General features: G+C 49.7%; 1 protein-coding gene across 2 annotated transcripts in view; it reads left to right on the top strand.

Annotated features, from left to right (window-relative positions):
* Nucleotides 1-2,500, top strand: part of si:dkey-112e17.1 (uncharacterized) — a 24,470-nt gene that overhangs the window by 9,292 nt on the left and 12,678 nt on the right. For both annotated transcript variants that reach the window (XM_027026626.3, XM_081714880.1), the window contains exon 2: nt 1,164-2,110. In XM_027026626.3, the coding sequence (XP_026882427.3) occupies nt 1,164-2,110 (947 nt within the window). The remainder of the gene's footprint in view (nt 1-1,163; nt 2,111-2,500) is intronic.

Raw genomic sequence — 2,500 nt, forward strand, 5'->3', positions numbered from 1 at the left:
CCTTATCACTGGGTCCCGTGCACACACTGCTCAGAGCACCTGAGAAGGCCTCACTTGTTGCAGGTCTTCCAGCTCCACACTCTGGTTTTTTGCTTTTTTGTTGTTGCTTTTTTTCCATGTCCTAGACCAGAACCAAGACCAACAGGAAACCCAGAGCCGTTATGTTCCACACCTCGGCCTGCATCTGCCTCCAATTATTCGGCGCCCCCCCCCCCCATCCTGCACACCTGGGAAGTATTAGCAGCTGCCTGTTTGAAGAAACACCTCCCCACGGTCAGGGGCGGGCGGAGCGCGAGGCTTTGATGGACGCGCTGTGCGAGGGAGGGGTGAATAGTTCAGGTTTGGGAGCGGCTGGCGGGCCCAACAGCACTGCAGCGTCACTGTGGAGATGTTCTGATGCTGTCTGCTCTTGCGCGTTTGGCGTGGCAGACACTGATCTCAAATGCAGCTTTTTTGCTTTCTGTGAGATCTTGTCAGCACAGCAACAGTTGCCAGTTGTTTAAGTTACAGTAGCGGTGTTACCCACAAACAAAAGGCCCCTTTATTAAGAATCTCATATGAAATTCCTACAAAATACTTTCATATAGCATAAAGTCTACATAAAAAACATTAAAATGTGTCAATTTCAAAGTTATCAGTGTGTGAAGGAGGTCATATGCAAAATGAAAAAAAAAAGTGGCAACAATAAAAATTAAAAATATTTTATAATAATCAACATATATAAACTTTTCACCAGATGCGATTTTTACACACCATTGGTGTGTGTAGAGGCTGGAAAAATGTTAACGATTTAAGAGTTTCTCTCTAATAGTCTGAAGTGATTTTATTATTTGTATAGTCACTATAGTAAAGTTTTCTAATGGGACCGCTTTTAAATAGATGTTTAAAAAAAACAGGAATTTCTTCCCCTAACCCAACCCTATTGTTTGACATGCGTTTGATCTCTTTAAACAATACACAAAATCGGACTTGTTTTTAGACTGGCCTACACTTGAATGGTTTTCAGGAAATGATCCCAAACTTTATTTCAAATATTGGAAGATAATTTGTGTAGAGAAGCACATTTGTGTGTTGTCTGCCTTGCTGAGGAGTGCAGTGTTGGATTTCCAGTGACCCCACGTCCCTGCGCTGACCTCCCTCACCTCTGCCACTCTCCTTCCCAGGTGTTCTTCGAGTGCGGTGCCAAGCTGGACATCACGGACGTGCACGGCCTGGTCCTCTCTCCTGGCTTCCCGTACAACTACTCTTCTGGCACTCACTGTGTCTGGCAGTTCCTCATTCCCGCCGGTCACCTCCTCACTCTGGAGATGCTGGACTTTGACGTCTTCGAGAGTCACGGCGACATGGACGGGTCCCCTACCCCGGCCGCTGGTGTCTCCGTGGAGGCTCGGGGTGCTGGCGGGGATGATCTCGGCCCTGTTGCGGAGGGATCGCATCCGCGAGGTCCAGGCCGCAGTGGAAGAGCAGCGAAGGAATCTGGGTCTGTCTGGGGGGCGGAGCTAAAAAGGCTCGTCGTCCAGGGAGAGCCCAGCAAAACGGAAATGGCCAAAGTCTCCACCTCAGCGAGGCGGTTGTCTGAGATGCCTCTGGACCATCCGCTGTCTCGTCTGGACAGCTCTCCTCTCCTGGGAGGGATGCACCAGGGATCTGCTCGGCCGCGGGTTTTGAGAAGTTCCGCCGGTTTTGGCCGAGACTGGGCCGGGCCGGCCGTCCCGCCCCCGGCCAACGCTCCTACCGAAGCCACCGAGTGGGACGAGGACCTGAGTGCGGAGACACAGCTGTCCGGCCTGGATGCCTGTCCCCACGACGTCCTCTACATATCCGACCTCGCCACCTTCTCCTCTAGATTCTGTGGCTCCACACGGCCGGCCAGTGGGCCGCTGGAGTTCGGCTCCGATGCGCAAATGGTGGAGGTCATCTTGGAGCTCATCACCACCACCCATTGGGGGCGGGGCTTTGCCTTGCTCTTCTACTACCGCAACTGGACCCAGGCGGCGGCACAGAGGACTCTGGCTCCCTCTGACGGCACAGTCGGGGCTCTTCTGGCTGCAATGTTCGGAGCGGCTCTCTTTACCATGGTGATGGGCTGCACTCTCCACATCATATTTAGGTAATGAAGGGCTGCAAAAGGAATAGAAACAGAAATAATGTCGTCCTTATTGTTGTTGTTGTTATATTCCTGTAACTCATCTGGTAGAGCATATACAGCAAGGGGCTTGCAACACCAGGGTGGTGGGTTTGATTGAGAGGAATCATGCAAACTGTGTAACAAACACCAGGCTCATGGGTTTGTTAAGAGAGAACACACACACAGTGTAATTTTGTAAGCTGCTATGAATATAAGTGAACTTAATAAAAACTAAAGGCTAAACCAAAGTGAAGCAGAGAACGAATAAAAAATAATTAAGTGGCAAATAATTTCATTATTAATATGAAGTATACAATTATAAAATAACATGTTTGTGACTCTGAGCCAGCCAATGAGCTTCCTGCTCTGAGT

This window comes from Electrophorus electricus, chromosome 5 (genome assembly GCF_041902795.1).
Source record: "Electrophorus electricus isolate QZ-2024a chromosome 5, ASM4190279v1, whole genome shotgun sequence".
NCBI lineage: Eukaryota > Metazoa > Chordata > Actinopteri > Gymnotiformes > Gymnotidae > Electrophorus > Electrophorus electricus.